Raw genomic sequence first — 22,195 nt, 5'->3', positions numbered from 1 at the left:
GAAGAACTGGGATCAGAGGTAGCAGGGAAGTATGACATCACAGACCTTGAATGTTACTGCTGGTTCAGATTATCTTGTGCACACACACACACACACACACACACACACACACACACACACACACACATTGATATCTTTGGGGTTTTTTTTTAAAACATCACAAACAGCCCAAACATGCACAGTATGGGTCACATATCAGCTATTTATTCTCATTGGAATCTGCAATAAGCAACATGTTTTAGTGTGGACAAAAAAATAAAGGAAGTCATAAAACGCATCAATTTAGAGGGATGAAGCAGCCACAGGGAAATGCAAAGAGTGCAGACGCATTCAAGAAGAAGAATCCGTGGCATTTCTTGGTTTGACCGTCCTTTGCAGGAATGGATAAAAGATGGGATGTGTCCTTGAGAGAGCGGTTTTCTGTTCCAATGCAAAATGTAATGTACAAGGTTACGATGAGTGTAAAGAGATGTCAGGACATCCAAAGTCTCTGATGACAAGAAGACAAGAGCTCAGACCACATAGGAGCATTCAGGTACGAGTTGATGTTTTCAATCTTCTCCTGACTGCGTTACATGGTTTGTTGATCTGACTGATTATTTGTGATAAATGATGATGAACAAACCATTTAGTGCAGTCAGGACAGTAGTGAATAGTCTTGAAGATTGTTTTGCATAAATTAGATAATTTCTTTTTGAAGATGGCAACATCTATACAACATCTGACAGTATAGTAGATTTACACTTACATGTAACTCTGGGTGATGATATCGTTTTTTTCTTAAAAAGATATTAAAACAAACACTCAGCTATGTATAAAATAATATTCAGTCACCAGTGTCTGGAAGGGTAAGCGTCGAGGAGAGTGCTAGTGTTTGCAGTACCACCTGGTAACCTAACAGGGGGGATGGGTTAATATATATATATTTAAGTACTCTGATCATGTGACTTGACATCCATCTAGCAGCTGTTGCCAGGGTTGAAAATATGGTGAGGCTGTGAGGAGCTCAGCTCACATGAAAAAGACATGAGATGATCAGAAACTGAGAAATTGAAGTTACTTGTTAAAATACATTGCTGCTGTTTTTATTTTTTATTTTTCTGTATACATTTATATTTTCCCATACGTTTAGGTTCCCAAAATAAATTAAAGCGCTTATTCACACACACCGATATCTCATCATTTGCGTCTAATAAATTCAATTGTATTTATTGCTGCAATGCCCCCACACTATGCACTGTAAAATGTGATTGTATGGTAACCATGACAGTAAAAATGTGCCATGACATATGACCATGAAATATGTCAAAAACCTTTATTTACACTGCATTTCTAGGGGAATTAATACAGCACAAAGTTTTATATATAAACTGTGAATTTCCTGGCAAAACCTTTATTTATACGGCATTCATACGGTATTTTCATGTCAGTTATAAAGCAAAACTATGTCGCCGACATGGACTAAAACCCCAACCTTAACCCATAAAATCAACAGTACTAACATCATTTCACTGTGATTAATAATATTTAAAAGTTTATACCATAAAATTAAACCTTTTCCTGTAAAAGCATCACTGTTGGTTGTCTTTGCACTGACTGTATAAAACATGGACGTAGTATCTTTGAAAGAGGTTTTCTAAAGAGCCATCGCTGAGTGTGGTGGCTCTGGTCGTGCCCTGCCTCCACCGCCTCGCCACAGATCCAGTGTTAGTATGCTGACATTCTGCAGGACGTACAGCTTCACACATGCAGCTGATTCTTTAGTCTCGTTTCAGTAGAACTACAGACTTTCCTCAGGAGCTGCTGCTATCTTGTTTCCACACTCTCATGGCAGTAATATCACCCACCCTCCACCTGGCTTTAAGACAGAGGGGAAGTTAAGATAACGGATAACTCCTGTTAGAAACAGGATTACATCACGGGAAAATCACACACACACACACACAGAGTGGGGTGATCCCTGAGGTGATCCCTCATAAAGTCTAAACTACAGACTGCAGAGGTGAACTGAGGCACGGCCAAGTGTAAATGTTTGTGTTTGTGTGTGAGGACAATAGCTAGCAGGGTGGAGTAGAGACAGGATATGAAGTGTGTGCATGAGAGTGGGTTTATGTTAACAATGTGCACACTGTCTGTTCATCAGGAGGAAGCTTTGCAGTGACTGTGGATCCAAAAAAAGATCCTGAAACCATTGTGGCCCAAAGGTCAGCGTGTGGGTGTGAAAGCATCCAGCTGACCATCACTTCCCTGCAGGCAGTTCCATAAGAAAACGAGGGTCTCAACATGGCTAAGGTAAAAGGTCAGTCTTGTACTGCTGCGAGAGCCAAAGAAGGGCTGGGGCTGGAATTAAAAATGGACTTGTGAGACGGCCAAGTTTCCACATTCTGCGGGCTGAATGTGAACAGAGGGTGTTTTCAGTAAAATAGAGCAGATGTCAAGGCCGGGGGAACAACTGTTTGGTTCCATCACCTGCAAAAACAGCCAAGGATCACCTCCCATCACTGTTCCCCAACCAGATCCGCTGAGAGGTGCCATCTGAATGCCTCCATGGGAAAGATGTTCAGCCTGTTTACAGTGTTGATGAATATACAAAAATCTGCGCACTTTGTGGACTACGATTGACATCTACACTACTTGATGCCTCAAACTAATCTTGAATGTGAAAATAAGTGTGTCAATTGCCAAAAGTACACATGCTACATGAAGAACACTTGCTGTTTTCTTTGAAATTCATAGTTACACATTTTAGGAAAGATGATTATTTGTTGTCTTTCTAGGAATATGTAGATAAAGCTAAATTGTTGGGCCTATTCCTTGACAGTCACCCATCATGGACTGAGCTCTTTAGGCAAGGCAAGGCAAGTTTATTCGTATAGCACAATTCGTACACAAGGCAATTCATAGTCCTTTACAGAGGCAAGGAAAGACATTTGACATTAAGACAAGCAATAGCAATAGAAATAAAAAATTGAAAAAGAGAAGAAAATTGAATTAAAAACATCAGAATGTCATTTAAAATCATTAAAACAGCAAATTTGAAAACAATTTAGTCTGGTTTGAACTCTGTGCTCCACTATCTGACCTGAGTCAGTAGATCTCAGAGCCCTACTGGGTCTATATTCTACTAACATGTCGTTTATGTATTGTGGGCCTAAACCATTCAGTGATTTGTAAACTAGTAGCAGAACTTTAAAATCTATTCTGTGGCTAACTGGGAGCCAGTGTAAAGACTTAAGAACTGGGGTGATGTGTTCTGATCTCTTTGTTCTGGTCAAAACTCGAGCTGCTGCGTTCTGAATGAGCTGCAGCTGTTTGATACTTTTTTGGGGGAGTCCAGTCAAAAGACCATTACAGTAGTCAAGTCTACTGGAGATGAAAGCATGGATCAGCTTCTCCTGATCTGTTTGGGACATAAAGCCCTTAACTCTGGATATGTTCTTAAGTTGGTAGAAGGCTGTTTTGGTGACTGATTTTATGTGACTGTTGAAGGTCCGATCTGAGTCTATCAACACACCAAGGTTTCGGACTTGGTCTTTAGTTTCTAGAGACAGTAACTCAAGGTGTTTACTGACAGCAACCCTCTTCTCTTTATTGCCAAAAACAATGACCTCAGTTTTTTCTTGATTTAATTGAAGAAAATTTTTGGTTCATCCAATTTTTGACTTGCTCTAGACAGTTACACAATGACTTAATAAGTCATAGCTTAACATAAATCTTTAACTTTGTGCTGTTTGGACTATTGCTCAACAGTGTGGTCACACAAGTTGCTAAAAACAGGGTCACTAAAGACTTGATGTTGCTATGTTGCTTCTGAACTAGCTATCAGTTCTGGGCTGCTTTGTCAGAACCAGCTCTGAAAAGTTGCACTCCGGCCTCACTTGGCTCACCATCGAGTGAAGGATTTCACGGCCATATTGTTCAGCTGCAGTTGTAATACGTTTGCTGTAATAACAAACATAATGACAACAATAAAATATGTCCCAATTACACCGAAATCACTATAAAATAAAGTTATATAAAGTGTTCAGTGAGGCCTGGCCAGAGATGCAGCTTTCAGAATCACTCATAGTCTGCGTCAGACAGGAAGCACTCTGCACTGACGGCGTCATAAAAAAGAAAGCATTTCATTGGATGTGAAATTAGCTTTAGTTTTTATGGTGTCAGTGTTGGTCCAGATACTGGAGGACAGAGGACAGATGATACGGCACTGGACATATGTGAAAGATAAATTTTGACAACAGCATAATCCAAAATAAATCATCCTTTAAAATAATATGAGAGGCATTTAATAACGTAGAAATGGCAGACTTAATAATGGGTGTTTCCTTTCATATGAGTGGATAACTCCCTAAACTATGTATGCACACTATCGACTGGCTTTGATTTGTATATGAATGTAAGTTTTTCTGTATATTAAAGGTCCAGTGTGTAAGATTTATTGGCAGGAATACAATATTTATAAGTATCGTAGTATTCATTTGGTTGCAATCTGCAACTTCACCACTAGGTGCCACTAAATCCTACACACTGGACCTTTAATGGAATTCATGTTTATTATATAATGTGTCATGTATTGTACCTCAGGAAGACGCCATGGCATCAGCTAATGGGAATCCTTGGGAAATAAAATAGACAAATAGACATTTTTGGTCTCTGTAGCTAATTTCCCCGTTCATGACAACTGTACTGAGGGTGAATTTATATACAACTCTCCTCTGATATTAAGGCTTCAAGTTATGTAGGATTAAGACCGTGGCCACTTTGACTCACAGGTGAGTGCTGTCACAGGTGGCTTGTTTAAGCAACCAGGCTTTCATTCAGCCCACATCAGCTCCATCCACGCTCCACCTCCTCTTTGAAGCAGGACTGCCTTGTTTAATGCGTAATGAGTAGGAATGGTGGAATAAAGTGGACTCATGACCTCAGTATGTCTAAGATCTTGGCTGGGGCCCTGCTGCCATTAATAATAGTTATCACAGGTCTTAATGTGATCCATAAAATTAATAATAAAAACAAGCTCTGATCCAAAAGCTGGATGTATAATAAGATTAGCAGCAGTGTTAGATGAAATTCTGTCTTTCTGTCAGCTTGTTTGTAAGGTTCACTGTGTCATTTAATCAGCCAAAGCCATAAATAATGCACCTGGGATCAGATGGCTCTTCTCAGGTTACTACAACAAACCTGGAAACCTAATGTGCTAGCCTGGTTTGCAAAAGGGAAGAACATCCACCGTATGCAGTGCCAAAGTTAAAAACAAAACCCACAGTAAAATACCTGAACCCTGGTACAGTTTAACTGAATATCCCAGAGCAGTTCATCTATCCACCAAATACACTGCTCCCACCAACAAAGAACCTGAGCTACAGTACAGCTGGCAGCCAGACCAGGTCAGCATGTCTGTATGAGTGTGAATCAGAAGAAAGGCAGCAGCCTTGTCTTGTCTACAGGCAGCTTCCTTCTCCTCAGAGATGGATGTCGTCAGCGTTGCGGGGATGGGAGCTCCCCTGGGGAAAAGGATAGGCAAGTGTTTCCCTCCTGCAGCAGGAAATGGGCGAAACCTTACTCGAAATTATGACTCCAGCATTTTGTCGTGTGAAGGAAGCCACTCCTGATAGCGCAGGCTATAGGTTTCCTGTTGTGGGCCAACAGTTTTGGCTTCACTGAGTGCTGTCAGGGAGAGTAAAACACGCTGGGTCAAACCTTCAGTTTTGTGTCCTGCCACAAAGAGGCCGGAGAACTGAATCAACAGTTTTAACAGTCCTGTAATTACAAACTCCAGTTTTACAGTTTCATCTAAGTCCAGGTGCATTTTTGTATTCATAGTATTAACCATGCTGTAACTCATGATGCAGCTGCCAATAGTTTCAGGTCTGTCCAGCTCAGGTGGGTTGTTACTTGTCTATCACAGAATGCCGTCGGGTTGTTAATCGAATCGAATCGAATATTACAGATGCTAGCATTAAAAAAAAGGAATTTTCAGGATGAAGCAAAAAGTCTGCTAAAGTAACAACAGAAAGTGGTAAATGATCTTATTTTCTAAGAGTCTGACAGGTCCAGACATTAGTTTAGTTTCAGTTTCAGTGTGAGACTGTGCAAAACAGTTCTTAGCAACAGCTATGATGCCAAATCTGTAGTAGTAGTAGTAGTAGTAGACAGTATCCAGAGTCACATCAGGGTTACCTGGACTGTGTTCTAATAGGATACAGCTCAGATTATAGGATATGCCTTTATGATACATGTCATTAAAAGAGGATTTGGGTTCTGTGAGATTACCAAAACACAGATTTTCTGACGGTTGAGCGTGACCCGATACTGCTCCATAGACTGGGATGTGTGATGATGAGAGGAGGTGCGAGGAAGGATTCACATTTCTGCAACGTGTGAATGTTCATTCACACTCATGTCCTGAAATTCAACTCGTAATCCTGAATTGTTGAAGGGAGACCTGCATTCAGAGCCCCTGACTTGATGTCGCTACATCCACTATTAGAACGACGGACACAAGGTGTCCATGACCTGGATGTTGATGCGATGTACTTATGACACAAACACAGCCTTATTATTATGAAAAGATGTCTAACTGTGTAACTGTTACATTAACACACACCTCCCGATAACATCTTTAAGATCTGCTGTTTTCATAAATATCTTGGACGTTAAATATTCTGCATACCGTGAACTTTTGCACACCTGCACAAACTGCACAGCTCCTTACATTTCAATAAAATATTGTGCATATGTACTTATTCTTCTTACTTGATCTTCCTTTTGTTGTGCACCAAAACACCAAAAATTTACTTGGAAATAAACCTCATTCTGAGTCTGATAACATAAGTAAAGAATTACAAGTTGTGATATTTTGAGAATAAAGTTGGTTGGATTGCAAGTGCATCATTTCCAGACTGTCCATACGCTGCCTCGACTGATCTTAAAAGCCTCCACCTCCCTCCTCCATCTCTGTTTGGGATCGTCGCTCTACTCCAGAACACTGAGTGAACTAAGAACAGTTCATGTCATCACTGTCACAGGAGAGTGATCCCATCGTCCCTGTACATCAGGGGTGTGACAATGTGAAGATGCCCGGGGGCCAGTACTAACATTTTAAAAATCATTTTCATTCATTTCATTTGTCACAATTACCTTTACATTTACTTTTTTTTTGTAAATGGCAGTGTAACCTAATCTAAACCAATCAGGTGTGAACAAATCTAAAAAAAACAATTCTTCCTTTCTGTCACATCTGGAGTCAGATAACAAAGAATACGCTGCATGAACACGTTAAACTTGCACGAAGTTGATGCGAATCTGAACCTCATGTTCATTTTAAACATGACTTATTATGAGTAACGCAAAGTCTGTTAACATTTCAGTTTAAAACGTGTCACTCTGTCTCTTCTCTTTTTACAAAATCATTCAGAAAGTAATACTTTGTGTCACATCTACAGATATATAACAGCAGCAGTTACGTCCTTAAAGGTTCAAATGCTTCGTTGGGTTAAACCGAAAAAGACAAATCTTCCAGCCGTACAGTATCTGACAATGCTAGGCCATAAATAATATATTATAAAAACGAAGCTGCAGGCCGCATGAAATCTGAAACTTTGGACATCCCTGCTGTACATTGTCATGTCTGCAGTGTCTAGACTAAAGGACTACCACCCTGTGCTACTCACACATGTTCTGATGAAGTGCTTTGAGAATCTGCTTCTCCAGCATCAGATCCACAGAGGTCTACATCATGGGACTGATCTCATTTCCTCTGATAACAAGATGAGGTGCTCATTGGTGAAACCTGTGACTTGAATAATTCAGTACATAAAAGACAGACAGACTGCTACAGGTGTTGTTATCTAAAATGTTCTTCATGCTAAATTTAGTGGACCACGCCCTGACTCCAGCTCACACACACACACACACACACACACATCCCTGATCTGATTTCGTCATAAAGAAAGTGAAACAAAATGTTGAACCGCTCCTTTGATAACTGCTGCATTCCACCATGAGATGTTTCAGACGCCGTCTTTGTTTCAGTAACACTCAGCAACACTTTAAGAAGTTGACCAGAGCGGCAACTAATGATTATTTACATTATTATGATCATATTTGATTGATTAATCAGTCGATCGTTGGCCTTAAAAATATTGTAGAAAATGCCTGTTGCTGTTTTCTCTGACTCGTCTTCAGATGTCCGGAAGATGTTCCATTCAGTTCAGTGATGGAACAAATATTCTCAAATGAAAGCTTCATGTTTGCTTGATTAACTACAATTATAATGTTATTTTATAGTGATCAGTTAACCAACCTCTTGATTCAGCACTAGTGTAGAGGGCAGAAAACTTCTTCTATGTCTACGTTACAACTAGAATTACTTTACTGAATCCTAAATAAACTGCAAAAATAAACGTATAAATTATGAAACCTCTAAAGTTGCTCGACCTTGACCCGCTACTCAAACTCCAACTTACACCTCCTCTTACCTGCAGAGCTTTTTACTCGAGTTTCTGAGTTTTGGACCTTCTCTGGTATACAACAGAACTGGATCATATCTGGCAAACTGCTGATAGCAGCATGTAAACATTAATGTAACGTTAGCTGCAGCTTCGTTGTAAAAAATAAAGTTTCTAGAAGAACCAGCTCACAGCGAGGTCTGTGGATTATTTAACGACTGCGTCATGACGTCGCTGTTGAGATTTTCAGGTCCATTATATTCCAGTGAAGGCCGATAACTCCAGGAAACAGTTCAAATATGTATTATTGTATTATTTGATGACAGTGTAACACAGGTTTGCTGTTAATGATTCACATACAGTTTGTTTTAGTGCTATCTATATAAAAAAAACTGTTTTGTTTTTGTTCCCCAATATTATTATTACTACTATCGTACTGTTAATACTCATATGTAGAACAAGACAGAAGTTTGCATCTTGGATCAAACAGTTTCAGTTTCATTTGTCCAGGTTTGGAGAGTTCTGCCTCCGAAAACTGTTTCTGCAAAGTACAGCCTCACAAAATCCTCCTTTATTAACGGTAAATACATCATTTGATATTCTTCATACAGGCGTTATAAGCCACTGATGAGAACAACTTCTTTAGCGGGTCAAAGAGTCGACCTGATGAACAAGGAGAATTCGTATCAGCAGCTTATAACTCATCTACAAAGAATTATTAACCATGAACAAAGTCACGAGTTCGTTTTTTTTTAATATGTTATTTTAAATGTATCTTTTTTTTAATGCTATGAATGTGACAAAGTTCATCAGGGTGGAAGCAGAAGTCTCAGACCGGACAGATCAAGCGAAACACAGCAGAGCTCACGGAACATTTCAATCATTTCATCAAAGCGCCTCGACCCGACAAACAGGAAATCAGAAACAACATTTTAATAATTGAAATAAATACTCCATTACATGCATGATCAAAACACTTTAAAATACTATAGGAAGTCTGGTAAATAGTGTAAAACCTATGGCACACACTCACAGCAGCTTTTACCAAAGAAGAATTCACACGTTGAAAAAAAAAACAAAAACAAAAGCATGGAGACACTCGGATCACTCTTTCCAATCTCACAAAGCACATGTAATCGAGTAGGTCAGCCAACCATAGGTTCACACAGCGAGGCTACATCCATCATCTCGGCTGGTGTTTTCACCGGAGCTGAAAACTGAGGTAAACTTTTCAGGTCTGTTGGTGAGAGCGGGGCTGTCAAGCCAGGGTCCGGGTCGAAGGCCACGGCACTCAAGTGGTCAGGTTCTAACAAAAAAAGGTTTCGGTCGCATCCAGCACGACACGAAACCCCCATGGCCGGGTTGTCGTGCTCCTCTAAACGCACGTCAACCTGAACGGACCCCACAGACAAGCCCCGACTTGTGATGTTACTCTGACTCGAAACCTGATTGAACAGGGACAACCCAAGTGAGTCTCTTTGGTACGTCAGAATAAGGACGAGGGGGGACTGGAGCTCATGCTGCCTCTTCCTAAACTAATTCACAGAATGAGAGTTGACTGGCGGCAGAGTCCGTGGAGAGGAGCGTTCTCGGAGTGCCTGAGTGAGCAGAGTGCAGCCGTCCGACACGGCGCACGCCGAGTTACGCAGGCGCTCGCGGTAGTCTGCCATTTTGGAGCTACTCTCGGGATGCTGTGCGACATCCCTGAGGCCCTGAGTGAGGAGGACACAGGCTGAAACCACACTCATGGCACCCCCTAACACTGCAGTCTGTACCCCCTTCCCTTCAGTGGAGATACTCGCAGCTCTTCCCAGGAACTGAGGCTCTGTGGCGAAGCCGACCAGGGCGCTGACGGCCTGCACCAGAGCGGCGCTAAACAGGACGCAGCGGTTCCGGGTCAGCTCGCTGGGCTGGGTTTTCACCTCTTTGACACACGCCAAGAAGGCGGTGCCGCTCGTGCTCATGCTCTTGACGCTCAGTTTGAACTGCTCTTTCGCGAAGCGGTCCCTGGACCTCTCGCTAGCCAGCGACGAGATGTCCGTCAGGTTCTTCAGGTTGGTGGAGATGTTCTGGGAGAGCTCGAGAAGGAGCTGGGGGGTGAGGTCCGGCAGGGGCGTGATCCGGAGGAGGCCGCAGCTCTGCTCCACTTCGTGCCGGCAGCGGGTCACCTTGTAGCGGTCCACCAGACCTGGCAGGCAGGGCTGAGCACCGGGGGTCTCCACGGCCGCCAGGTAAGCGGCGTGGGCTGAGCACTCGGTCAAAGACACCACCAGGTCGGCCATCTCCAGGAGGCGGTCCCCCACCTCGGTGAAGCGGCCCATGTTGAGCTGGCTCTGGATGTCGTGGGTGAGGATGGACAGCTCTTTGGTCCTGGCGATGACCGTGTCGCGGCATTGGTCGAAGGTGTCGGCCACCGCCACGCCCTCCGAGGTCATGACCGGTCTGGTCTCGCTGGACAGCAGGAGGAGGTCGGCCACCAGCTGCATCTTGCTCTTGCACGTGTCACAGATGGAGGAGAGACGTTTCCTCTGCTGCAGACTGCCGGTGGGTGCGCTGGTTGATCCCTCGCTAGCCGATTTGCCAGAACCACCACTAGCCATAATAAGGAGGAGAGTGGCGGGGTGGCGGTGGTGGGGTAGGGAGGGTCGGGTCGGGGTAGGGAGGGTCAAACTCTTCTGGAGGGGTTCAGTTACTTTTTAGTTTTTTGCTGCTGCTGCTGCATTGTTACTGTTTTAAGACATTTCCACGAGTCCCCCAAGAAGCCTCACCTCGCAAACTCTTTTTTTAAATAACAAACTGGCCAGACAGTCTTCTTTAAATTCCTTCAGAGTAAAGCATCAACTGTACATCATATGCCGACACACAGGACGTGTATTCATCGATGTAAACATGGGAAAAAACTTACTCACGTTTGAATAACATCGATCCACGTGTCTTTAAAGTATATTACAACAAGTCTCGATAATGATCTGGCATATTCCAAGTTGGGTTATTAGTAATTTTACAATGTAACACAGTCAATTAAAGCCCAACCACCCACCCCGCCAACTTCTGAGTAATCAGTGTAACAAGCTCTTATTTTGTTAATTTAAATGCCCTGAACACCACCATCCAAACAAAACAAAAAAAAAAAGTCTTAAAATATTCTCATTGTAGTCCCAGAAGAAGAATTCACAGATTGTTGTTGAGTTAAAAAAAGAAAATCACACACAAACTGCAGTGCCACCCAGGAGCCTGTAAAAAAAGGCAAAGTGCAGATTGAGAATAAACAAAAATTAAAAATAAAAATAATAATAATGTCAAAGCTCCTTATGTTTCCAAACACATCTGTAGCGTTAGGTGCCTTTTTTCTTTTTTTAAAGATATCATTTTGTGTCCACTCGCATCACAGCCAGTATCCTGAAACAGAACCGAGACCTTGTCCGACTCGTTCCCGATGAGTGTGGCCGGCCTGGAGGACTCATGCTCGGGACAAACAACAGGGCACCACCCGGACAGCTCTTCTTCTTCTTCTGGACAGCGTGTTTTCCTTCCAGCACCATCATTTCATGAGTTTTTTTTTAAAATAAAAACAAACAGGACGACTTTCCAACTCGGTCCACTTTCAACCTCTTCTTCTTCAGACACAGCCCCGGGTTTGAAGCTAGCAGTTGCTCCGGTCGCTCCGACTCCATCTGTCTGTCCGCCCTCCTCCTCCTCCTGCTGCTCCTCCGCGTCTTAACTCGGGACCAGAGGTCGTGTAGCCCCGCATATCCTCTGTGGGGACCCGCTTGTCACATCCATACCAAGCGGGCGGTCTTTTTTGAAAAGTGTCCCCACGTACCGTCCGCGCAGCCGGGAAGCAGCGGCCGTTATTCCCGGAGATTCAAAGCCGAGCTGCGCGCTCCCGCTGCTGTACTATGAGGAAGCGGGGAGGGTGTGGTCGCAACGGAACCAGCACAAGTAACTACACCGAGTAATCCTCACCGTGTCCGGGAACCGGCCGCTGTTTCACGTCAACGACGGCTCGAGGGAAGGTTGTAAATCCACGGAGACTTTTACTCTGACTTCTCGGACCGTGTGTTGCTGCTCCGCTGCTCCGCCGCTCTGCCATGAGACATCCCGCTGCCGCCGCCGCTGCTGCCGCCGCAAGTGAGCCGACAGCGGCCAGTCACACCGGAAACTCAAGCCTTCAAAATAAAAGCTCCTCTCTTTTCTTTGTACAGTAACTCATACGACTTTTAGACCGTCGTTTAATGTACGGCGGCTAAAATCAGCCATGAAGGAATCTTTTACTGTAGTAAAAAAAAAAGAAAAAAAGATGCATTTATATACTATATATGAGTAAGTCAAAGTGCTGCATTAAGTAAGAAAATTTGTATAGTACGGAAGCCCTAAAAGGCCATACATACATACATACATTTTATTCCACGTTTTCCCGTGATAACGAGATAATTAATTCGAGATCTCGAGAAAACAAAACGATAGTCTATCGACCATATTACAAAATCAGCCATGAAGGAATCTTTTACTGAAGTAAAAAAAAGAAAAAAAGATGCATTTATACTATATACGAGTAAGTCAAAGTGCTGCATTAAGTAAGAAAATTATACGTATCATCAAGGTAAGTATATTACGGAAGCCCTAAAAGGCCATACATACATACATTTTATTTCACGTTTTCCCATGATAACAAGATAATTTCCTTCGTTTGCCGTGATAACGAGATAATTAATTAGAGATCTCGAGAAAACAAAACGATAGTCTATCGCCCATATTACAAAATCAGCCATGAAGGAATAAAAAAAAAGATGCATTTATACTATATACGAGTAAGTCAAAGTGCTGCATTAAGTAAGAAAATTAGTATAGTACGGAAGCCCTAAAAGGCCATACATGCATACATACATACATACATTTTATTCCACGTTTTCCCGTGATAACAAGATAATTTCCTTCGTTTTCCTGTGATAATGAGATAATTAATTAGAAATCTCGAGAAAACAAAACAATAGTCTATCGCCCATATTACAAAATCAGCCATGAAGGAATCTTTTACTGAAGTAAAAAAAAAAAGATGCATTTATACTTTATACGAGTAAGTCAAAGTGCTGCATTAAGTAAGAAAATTAGTATAGTACGGAAGCCCTAAAAGGCCATACATACATACATACATACATACATTTTATTCCACGTTTTCTCGTTTTCTTTTTCTTTTCTTTTTCAAAACGATAGTCTATCGCCCATATTACAAAATCAGCAATGAAGGAATCTTTTACTGAACTAAATTTATACTATATACGAGTAAGTAAGAGTAGTGTAGGACTAAAGACACATTATTCGCCCCTTACAAAGTGTATTATATTATATTACATTAGATCAGATTCGATTATTATTTTATATTATCTTCAGTGATCATTATTGCTGATACATTGTAATGAGCGTCTCATTGTTTTTATCTCTTCAAACATTGTTGGCTTGTTTATTTCGTAGCAAAGAGCTATTATTGTATTAGATTATATATTTGTATATAACATATTAAGAAGCAAAGTAATTACTAACTATGGGTGTCAAATATTTTTATATTATATTATATTATCTTATATTTATATGTTCAATATGTCTAGATATAAGATAGATAGTGGAGATCATAACATGGAACTCAAGTAAAGTACATCAGCCTGCTCCGGTGTCCTTTAAGGACCTCTCTTTAAATATTTCCTATAATTAAAAACTGGTGTCAGATCTGGTGCAGGCTGTAGGCACTGCGTAATAAATGTCACGTAATGATATTTGCACTGGTTGCTGAATGACAGTTATTTCACACACAGTTGCACATTTTATAAGGCTCGGATGTTTAAATGACACAGCAGCACAGATAATTCCCTCCATAACCTCATACTGTGGTTTTTCTCATGGCCAGTGAAATGTGAACTGTCGCAAACGGTGACGTCAGAGTCGTCATCCAATCACCAAACGCAGATGTGGATGTGTATCCAATCATAGGAGTCGATGGGAAGCTCTAAGGAGGGAAGGGAACCAATCCGGTTGTGGTGTGTGAGGATCACTGTGGGAGAACGAGTCAGTGTGATGATGTATTTGTGTTTGTACCTCAGAATATGATATGATATGATTTGATATGATATGATATGATATGATATGATATGATAGACACTGATAGAATGAAGAATAAATGAATTGAATCATTTTCTATTGAAGTAAATTGTATCATTATATTCAGTCTGTGTAAGAATCTGTGGCTTGTCGTAAAGTATTAGAGTTCCTCCCAAAAAAAAAAAGAGTCATGTTTGCTGTTTGAAAGAAATATTCAGATTCTATCAAAGTAAGTGGATTATTTTTGTTTTAAAATGTAAGCAGCATTACTTCACACCCATGTTCACCTGCAGGTGTCACTGGTTCCGTGTACCTCCTCAGAATGAACAGATATCTGCATGTGAATGCAGAATGTGGGTGAGGGACCAAGATTTTGGAACCAGAAGTGTTCTGGTTTCTGTTTGTAGTCCGAGTAGTATTGACCAACCACACACACATGCATTGGCTGAAATGCAATCTGGGAACCCATCAGCTATTTGAAGTTATCTGCATTCATATGCAGATATCTGTTCATGAGTTTTAGCAGAAATGTGTCTCTTCATTCTCATGAATCAAGTTGGTAATCAGACTGCTGAAAATCTGCATTTTCCTGATATCTGCTGGATAAACATCGGCCTTTAGATCCATTAAGATGGTCTCTGAGATCATCCTAATTTAGGGTTAGGGTTAGGGTCATCTCACGACCACTTACACCTTTATCTTTCTTATTAGTACAAAATTGTACGCAGGTACAATACTTCAGGAGATGCACAGCTCGCCATCTGCCACTATCATCACAATTTAATCACAGTGTAATCAATTCCTAATTTCTAATAATCAGTTCCTTGTTACAGGTGTTTGTGAAGTAAACTTTACAGCTTTTTCTTATTTTTATATCATTGTAAACCAAATGTCTTTGGGTTTTGGATCATTAGTCTATAGAATAAAGTGGAAGTAAAGTAACTCAGACTGTACTTAGAATAACTTATAGTCCAGTCTGTAAGATTAATGGCTCCAACATACTTTCCACATTTTGCAGACTTCTGCCGGTCACATGAATGCAGATAAGTTTAGTTTCAGTTTCATATGTGGTTTAACATGGGTCAGTACAATGAAATGTGTGAGACAAGAAAAACAGCTCAGCATTAAGAGCACTACAAATAAAAATATAACATAAGATAAAGAAAAGAAAAAATATATAAATATATATAAAATAGCAAGAGAGAAGAAAAAACATAATATACATGTAATATACATAAATCTACTGTATGAGTACACATAAATGTAGTATAGTGAGGATTGTGTAGACCTGGCACAACTTTGTGACTTTCTTTGTAAGAAGAACTCTACTGAACTAAAGAACTAGTGTGGAAGAAGTATTCGGATCCTTTGTGTAATCACCTGAAAATAAGTCAACATGTATATGAGTCCACCATGATTCTACAGTAGCTCAGGGCAGACAAACTAAACACTGGCTCCAGATAAGCCTTTTGCATTTTTCGTGCATTTCATGAAACTTTCACACTAGGGACCAAGGGGTGAGGCCAGGGGATTTGTCAGGTTTGCTCAGTGCAGAGGTGGTCTGTGTCTGTGTGACTTCTGAAGGGATGAATTAGATACTCTGTAATAATTATTGAAGAACATAATCTTAGCTAGTTTCCACTGACTCTCCTGATACGTGTTGGAGTTTGGACACACAGTTCATTCTCTACATGTGAGGTTTCCTCAACAGAATTGAAATAAATGACTCGGTTTCGTACTTTTAATTAAAAAGATTAGTATTTAATAAGTGGAGCAGTTTGTATAAAATGAAACTTGGTGTATTGCTGGTGGAGAAAGAAAGTGGATTGCCGCAGTCTGTTCAAAGACATACATGTTAGGAGATGACGTGAAAACACTTATCGCTGTTTATGTTATGGACTAATACTCAGATATACAGAGAGAACATTACAGGAATGTTGCATGTGTTCTGGGTATAATGCAGTGTCATGCATGATAACATGTCTGTGTAATTCTGTACATGGAGTAACGAAGCTCAGGTATGTGACACAGTAACAGACCTTTCTTTCTTGGTAGGAGGTTGCGATGAACACAGTGCTGTTGTACTGTCAGTGGGACTTGCAGCTGCACAGGGCACGGTGCCATTGGGTGGAGTCGTCCAGAGAGGAAACAGCTCTACAGTTTGTGTCAGCTCGGCTGATCTCCGATCTCCACGACCCCGTGAGCCCCGCTGGCCTTCACACATTGCTTTCTAACCGTGTTTCACTCTAACTAATAATAAAGTAATAAAGACACATCAGTGAGCCACACTGTTGTCACTAAATTTATCAAACTATGTTCTCTGTGGGAGAAGCTGTGTTACATCCTCAACACAGAGTACAGCATGTCCAACAAGCACCGGTACACTTTGTCACTTTGCCAAGATATCAGCCGATGGTATCTATTTGTGGATGATTGTTGGCCTTTTGACTGCAGCCTTGGCCAAAATGAAACACTTTGTAAATGGATGAAGGCACATTCAGCCACAAACTGTTTGTACCCGACATAGTTAGTTTTGCCAGGCTGTGTTCATCATCATCATCGGCACTAATTCGATGTGGAATAAACAGAACAAAATGCAACAGAACCAGAAAAACACTAAAACATCATGTAGACGAGTGTCTTTCATTGAACTTCAGTTGAACCAGCGGTGTGTTCACTGTGTTCACTGAAGCACGAGTAAGTGTCTTACTTATGTAGTTCATTCCAAGAATTCTGGAAACGTCAAACATTGCATGCATGTAAAGCATTACACAACTTTTATACAAGAATTGGCAACTAAGGCACTCGTGTCCTACAAAGAATTTCATCATATTTGACGTTTCTATCTGGTAGAGCTCTGAGGTCTAAAGATGAACTTTTGCTGGAAGTGCCCAGATCAAAATACAAACACTGGGGTGACCGAGCCTTTTCCGTTGCCGCCCCCAGACTCTGGAATAAGCTCCCTGTCGAGATGCGTCTTGTTTCTGACCTGGGCTTTTAAAATCCAGGCTAAAAACCCACTTATTTAGGAAGGCTTTTAATTCCTAGTAGTATGATGACACTTTTATCTTATCTTATTCGATTTTGTTGTATTTTATTGTTTTTATTGTTTTTACTTATTGTTCTCTTTATTTATTATCTGCTGTAAAGCACTTTGGTACACCGAAAGGTCTGTATAAATAAAGTACATTTACATTTATTACACTCATGTCACTGCAGTTGCAAAACTGTGACTTTTTACTGAGTGAATTCTGTGGTTCATCTCTGGGTTATTCAAAACAAATAAATACAATCAAACCACTGCAACAGAAAGAAGTGGAAAAAAGGTCACGTTTTTAGTAACTCGGCTTTTATTTTGAAATACCTTCATATGGCGTGCGTGTCACCGGTCGGCCCTTTTTACAACTGGGACACGCCCCTTCTGTCTTGTGACCGGCAGACTTCGGAGCCAATCAGAACGCACCATCTGTAAACATGGCGTGTGACTTCAGGTGGAGATGTGCGGTGCTGCTGCTGCTCTGCGGGTCTCTGCTGTGCGTGTCCGCGGCAGACAGCAAAGAGAAGCCCAGGAAGAAGAAGGACATCCGAGACTACAATGACGCGGACATGGCGCGGCTCCTGGAGCAGTGGGAGGTACGTGAACGCACCTGCAGACGGAAGCTAGCTGCTAGCCTTAGCCCTTAGCAAGCTATGTGCCTGGCTAACGGTACAGCAACGTTGTATTATCGTTAGGCCAATGTTTGTACGAAACGTACACTTATAACTCTGACGTAATGCTGACGTCACTTGTAGTAGTTCAGATCACGGACATATAAACACAGACGCCTCATTGAGCAGGTTGGTCCGTTGCTGCGATACGTCGATGTGCCGCCATATTGGATGTGGCATAAACTAATACAAGGAAATGGACTGAACTTCATAAAGCGCCTTTCTACAAAGTTCTTTAAGTTAATGTCTCTTATACACCCATTCACACACACACTAATATATCTGGGAAACAAACAGGCACCAAAAAAAAACGTATGTAACTTTTAAAGTGATGATTATAAATGTTTACTCCTTATGTAAGCACCAAACCAACGTATGTATTTTTCTAATGCTGAGTGTTTACAGCTACTAATGTGTGTAACACTGTTACTGTGATGATAAATATTGAAATATTTATATTTAACATTTAATCTGTGTCTATAATAACCACATCCTGAAATGTAGATGTGACATGAGGGTTTTCTGAATAAAGATCACTAACGTTTACATTTAACTGATTTTGAGTAATATATGTATGTATGTATAAAAAAAATAAATCTCCTTCTCACTCCGGCGGGGTGGTATCCGTGTCATCCTCAAGCTCACGTCCTCTACCAGAGGCCTGGGAGTTTGAGGGTTCTGCGCAGTATCTTCGATGTTCCTAGGACTGCACTCTTCTGGACTGAGGCTTCAGATGTTGTTCCTGGGATTTGCTGGAGCCACTCTCCCAGTTTGGGGGTTACTGCCCCAAGTGCCCCCACTACCACGGGGACCACGCAACCCTTGACCTTCCACGTCCGTTCCAGCTGCTCTTTCAACCCTTGACACTTCTCAAGTTTCTCATGTTCCTTCCCCCTGATATATATATATATAGATATATATAATATAGATAATATATATATAGATAGATATATATTACATAACATATATTATGTATATCTCCCTGCTGCAATAAACATGAAAAATAAAATAAGTTTAAACAGATCTAAAAGAAAATACAGCAAATATAAACAGTATAAATATGACAAATATAAAAAGATATTCACAGTGTAGATATAGCACTATAAACAGTGTGAATATATCAAAAATACACACAGAGGGGGGGTGCACATTGATGAACATATATACACGGGGGGCATTGATGAACATACATATCTATACAGCTATACAATTGCAGTCTGTGTGTGTGTTTCCAAGTTAAAAACCTTGGTAAAGAATACTCTTGCACAGCTTTTTCCGTGTGTTGCCACTCTGCAACTTAAGGGTTGTGCTCCACTTTGCCACATCCAAAATGGCAGCGACGTCTACGTACGATTCAGCGCTCAATGCAGCGTCTACGTATATATGTCTATGGTTCAGACGCTGCGTTCGCTGCCGGCCAAAGTTCACACATGAAATGTGGAGTCTCTGCCCTGAAACTGGACAGCCTTCAAATACACTGTCAGCGGTTTGTCGGTGAAAGTAATATAAAGTACTCTGTTGTATGTAAAAATACTGCACAGAAAAGTACTGTCAGGGAAATGTACGGAAGTACCTGTGAGAAAAAACGAGTGTGACTAAGCTTGTTGCTACACGTCAGGACTGGTTTGCTTTGAGTGAATGTGTTCATGTGTAGACACTGCAGCATATTGTACATAAAGCAGGGTCATCTACTAATCAGGTGATCCAAGTGGGCAATATACTGAACCCCACATTGCTCCTGAAGGCTGTGCCATCAGTGTGCGACTGGGTGAATGAGTGCTGTACTCCTTGAATGAGGTTGCAGAACAGTAACACCCAGGCACTTCCAGTATCATCCAATGTTCCCACTGTTCTCCTCCACAGGAAGACGATGACATCGAAGAAGGTGACCTCCCAGAGCACAAGAGGTCTCCTCCTCCAATCGATTTCTCCAAGGTGGACGCCTCCAAGCCAGAGGAGCTGCTCAAGATGTCCAAGAAGGGCAGGACCCTGATGGTTTTCGCCACAGTGTCGGGAGATCCCACGGAGAAGGAGACGGAGGAGATCACAGGCCTGTGGCAGGGCAGCCTCTTCAACGCCAACTTCGACATTCAGAGGTAGTTACTCACTAAACCCAGTTCACATTAACGAGGTGGAGCTTTATTTCTTCGGTGACAAGCCGGTGACTAATAATCCTGACAGTTCTCAACTAAAAACAAAATTAAAAATAAAACTAAAGTTAGAAATAAAGTTTTTAATGAACAGAGCCTGATGATGTTCTAGGGCTTTTCCTTCTGTTTGTGTTGAAAGCACCAAACACAGTGAACACAGTGACACCTGCTGGTTTGGCTGAATTATAGCAGCTGCTTAAAACTAGAGCCTAACGCTGAGGGTCCGGTCGAATAGATTAGATGTATTCGTGTACTTGTATGACACAAACTTCCTGCAGTTATTGTTGTTATTGTTAAGTTATTGTTACACACTGGATAAAATATGAAATATTAATAAAATCTCTCACTTCTGGTCTGTAGAAATGAACAGTAGCTGTTTGATCCTCCTGCAGGTTCGTGGTGGGCTCTAACAGGGTGATCTTCATGCTGCGGGATGGCAGCATGGCCTGGGAGGTCAAAGATTTCCTCGTGTCCCAGGAACGCTGCGCGGACGTCACCGTGGAGGGACAGGTGTTCCCCGGGAAGGCCGCTAAGAAGGACGACGCCAAATACAAGCAGCCGAACGAAGTCAACGACAAGAAGAAGGGCAAGAAGAAGAAGGAGAGCAAGAAGCCCGACTTGGAGAAGAACAGAGCGAGCAGTCTGAAGCAGGAGCTGTGAGCCGGTAACAGCCTCAGACATGCTTATTGTCACCACACAACCTGTGAGCTGTAAACTCGTGAGAGGCTGCAGGACCTCGTGAAGACACGCTGGTTCAGAGTCAGTAGACTAATAAATCCTGAGTGACAGTGACCGCTGAGCTGATATCATAACTCAAAGATTTGTTGTCTCTTCTCCAGCTCTCCCTCCTGGAACATGTTACACATGTTACACTGCCACCTGGTTTCTTTACTTATATTCTGTCGATTGATTATCACCAAATGAAAATCAGTACGTCCACGTGTTGTTTGAAAGGTACCCAAGGTAAGAATTAAGAAGTGCCACGTGAGGTACAGGGAGTGTTATTTTGGTACAAACATGGAGTCAGTCAGCAGACCTTCAGGTCCTGGTCTGTGTTAGACATCCAGCAGCACATCAATATTTGATTCCTCACATTTGCTGTTTGATTTTTCACTCAATATGAAAATAAAGTTTTTTTATATAATCACATGAGGTATCTTTTATTGCTGAGGGTTGAATCTCATCTTCTGGAATTCCTGTGTGAAGACATTGCTCACACATGTTCCCACGAGTCCTCGAAAACCTGGAGCTATAGAGACCAGGTTTCCAGTCAGAAATACCTGGAAATAAATGTCCTGGAAAACTTTATTTGTACTTTAGCTCCTTTACTAAGATCACCAGCGTAAACCGAAGTGCATATTTAGTTTGAAAGTGGACTTTTGGGAGGATAAGCTTGTTGACTCTTCAAAGGTTTACCAGACTCTGCACAGAGCAGAATCCTCCTGAGGTTTCTGTGAGTCTCGTTTTTGTGCATCAGGTCAGTGGATGATGTTTCTCTTTGCACTGCAGAACATGAGCCAGCTTCACATTAAAGCGGTGAAGTCTATCCTGGCTTATATTCTATGCTACTAGTTTCTAATGATCAACGATCAACAGCTGGACAACTCTTCTTTGCACCAATCTTTTTGATTGGTGCAAAGAAGAGTTGTCCAGCTGTTGATCGTTTTCTTCCCAAAGCCTTCAACATTTTTTATTTATATAGAGCCAAATCATATCAGGTAATCTCAGGTTAATGTTAATGACACCTCTCTCCTAACTAACAGTTATTGTGATTACCAAAATCCCTGAAACACT

The 22,195-nt window shown here is 41.4% G+C and overlaps 2 protein-coding genes across 2 annotated transcripts; one reads left to right on the top strand and one right to left on the bottom strand.

Moving 5' to 3' along the window:
• Positions 1–9,210: 9,210 nt before the first annotated feature.
• On the bottom strand, positions 9,211–12,613 carry tlnrd1 (talin rod domain containing 1). The gene has a single exon (XM_010748687.3). The coding sequence runs from the start codon at positions 11,048–11,050 to the stop codon at positions 9,986–9,988; it is 1,065 nt and encodes a 354-aa protein (XP_010746989.1). The 5' UTR covers positions 11,051–12,613; the 3' UTR covers positions 9,211–9,985.
• A 5,348-nt stretch (positions 12,614–17,961) lies between these two features.
• mesd (mesoderm development LRP chaperone) lies at positions 17,962–21,550 on the top strand. Its single transcript, XM_010748686.3, has 3 exons — positions 17,962–18,176; positions 20,115–20,347; positions 20,794–21,550. The coding sequence occupies exons 1-3, from the start codon at positions 18,018–18,020 to the stop codon at positions 21,059–21,061; spliced, it is 660 nt and encodes a 219-aa protein (XP_010746988.1). The 5' UTR covers positions 17,962–18,017; the 3' UTR covers positions 21,062–21,550.
• The last annotated feature ends 645 nt before the right edge of the window (positions 21,551–22,195 follow it).

The sequence above is a fragment of the Larimichthys crocea genome, chromosome VIII, assembly GCF_000972845.2.
Source record: "Larimichthys crocea isolate SSNF chromosome VIII, L_crocea_2.0, whole genome shotgun sequence".
In the NCBI taxonomy this organism is placed as follows: domain Eukaryota; kingdom Metazoa; phylum Chordata; class Actinopteri; family Sciaenidae; genus Larimichthys; species Larimichthys crocea.
This window is presented reverse-complemented; position numbering and strand designations above follow the sequence as displayed.

Bases quoted from the DNA above. Each gene is read 5' to 3' on its own strand.
- tlnrd1 (XM_010748687.3), bottom strand. From the start codon at position 11,050: ATGGCTAGTGGTGGTTCTGGCAAATCGGCTAGCGAGGGATCAACCAGC.
- mesd (XM_010748686.3), top strand. From the start codon at position 18,018: ATGGCGTGTGACTTCAGGTGGAGATGTGCGGTGCTGCTGCTGCTCTGC. The intron at 18,177-20,114 runs GTACGTGAACGC...TCTCCTCCACAG, and splicing joins GGCTCCTGGAGCAGTGGGAG to GAAGACGATGACATCGAAGA. The intron at 20,348-20,793 runs GTAGTTACTCAC...ATCCTCCTGCAG, and splicing joins GCCAACTTCGACATTCAGAG to GTTCGTGGTGGGCTCTAACA.